This window comes from Fopius arisanus, unplaced genomic scaffold (genome assembly GCF_000806365.1).
Source record: "Fopius arisanus strain USDA-PBARC FA_bdor unplaced genomic scaffold, ASM80636v1 scaffold00055, whole genome shotgun sequence".
Taxonomy (NCBI): Eukaryota; Metazoa; Arthropoda; class Insecta; order Hymenoptera; family Braconidae; genus Fopius; species Fopius arisanus.
In genome coordinates this window covers 313,215-314,531 of record NW_011887794.1, presented here as the reverse complement: position 1 = coordinate 314,531, position 1,317 = coordinate 313,215, and the positions used below count along the sequence as shown (strand labels likewise).

Sequence of the window (1,317 nt, the reverse complement as noted above, 5' to 3'; positions counted from 1 at the left end):
GTCTTTTTAAAAATAGCAAGGAGAAATAAAAAATTGATAATGTCGAATTTCCAAGCTTTCGTAGATATTGATTTATCTGGAAAACTATTGATCTCAGGAAGGAATACTAGAGGACTTTTTTGGAGCTCATTGAACTCCCGAGAGAAAATGTCTTTTCATTATTTCTCCTGTAATGAATATTTTCCGAGATAAATCGACGTTTCAACCGCGAAATTTCAACCGATTTTCTCACATCGCAGGTTTTGACTAATCGAGAGTTCTAAAAATAAATAAAAATCTAGAAAGCGCTTCTATTAATTAAACAATTATACATCAGGATTATTATTATCAATTATAAATAATAATCAATGTTTCCACGTTGATCAACTCAATTTCTTTAGCAAAACAAAAAAAATCTGTTTCTCGATTGATGCAAAAAAATCTGTAAAACTATCAATACCACAAAGAAACACTACAATCTTTTTTGTAGTTAATTAAATTCCCCCCAAAGAACATGTTTGTCACTTCCCCCTAAACCCCAAAATTCCCGACATAAATCGATATTAAAACACCAGCTGCAGCTTAAATCGTCACCGGTCAAGATCGAGAGTTCCAAGAACAAATAATTCGATTCAAAAACTCCATTTTCTCTCTGCACGTGATGAATTTTTATAAAATTATTGAAAAAAAAAACTCACTGTTAAAAACCAGCAATTTTCGTGTCGAACCGAGTCGTTTGATGGTCGACTTAACCCCGTCGATCTCGTGCTCCTCATCCATCTCTCGATTTTCTCACCGACACACTTTTCACTCAAAAAAAAAGAAATAAAAATAGAACCAATAAAAAAAAACCTCCACTTCCACCCCGCAATCACTGTCGAATCGTGTCGGTATTCATGAAATTCCGTCAGCCCGCGAAAACCGGTTTTCCAAGCCGATATATTCGAGATATCGTTTTGAAAAGTCGAGACGATCGACTCACTTCACTGGTCCCGGGCGCACTGATTTTTCCGGTGTGAAAAATCGTGAGTCAAACCTCGTGTGCCCCCTCTAGAGTACTCACTCCACCCCCTCCACTGGCGTCGATGGATTATTTATTTATTTATTTACGTTTTTTTTTTTGGCAGAAAATAGTGGACGATTTGACGGGAGACGCCGAGTGTAATTCAATGAGTTTTGCTTTGGCTGTGGAGAAGCTCTGAAAATCATAGGCGGTGGCCCCCAAAGAGGGGGAGAAAAGATATTCTTGGATCGCGGGTATATTAATTCAACATGTTGGGGGTCTGTTGGGGGCAAAGAGGATTGGCTAAAGTAGAGACTCAGGTCTGGGGGTTTGAA

General features: G+C 38.0%; 1 protein-coding gene across 1 annotated transcript in view; it reads right to left on the bottom strand.

Annotated features, from left to right (window-relative positions):
- Positions 1–1,242, bottom strand: part of LOC105268194 (SLIT-ROBO Rho GTPase-activating protein 1-like) — a 23,230-nt gene extending 21,988 nt beyond the window's left edge. The window contains exon 1 of the mRNA XM_011307530.1: positions 678–1,242. Within this exon, the coding sequence (XP_011305832.1) occupies positions 678–759 (82 nt within the window). The 5' untranslated portion in view covers positions 760–1,242. The remainder of the gene's footprint in view (positions 1–677) is intronic.
- Positions 1,243–1,317: the final 75 nt, after the last annotated feature.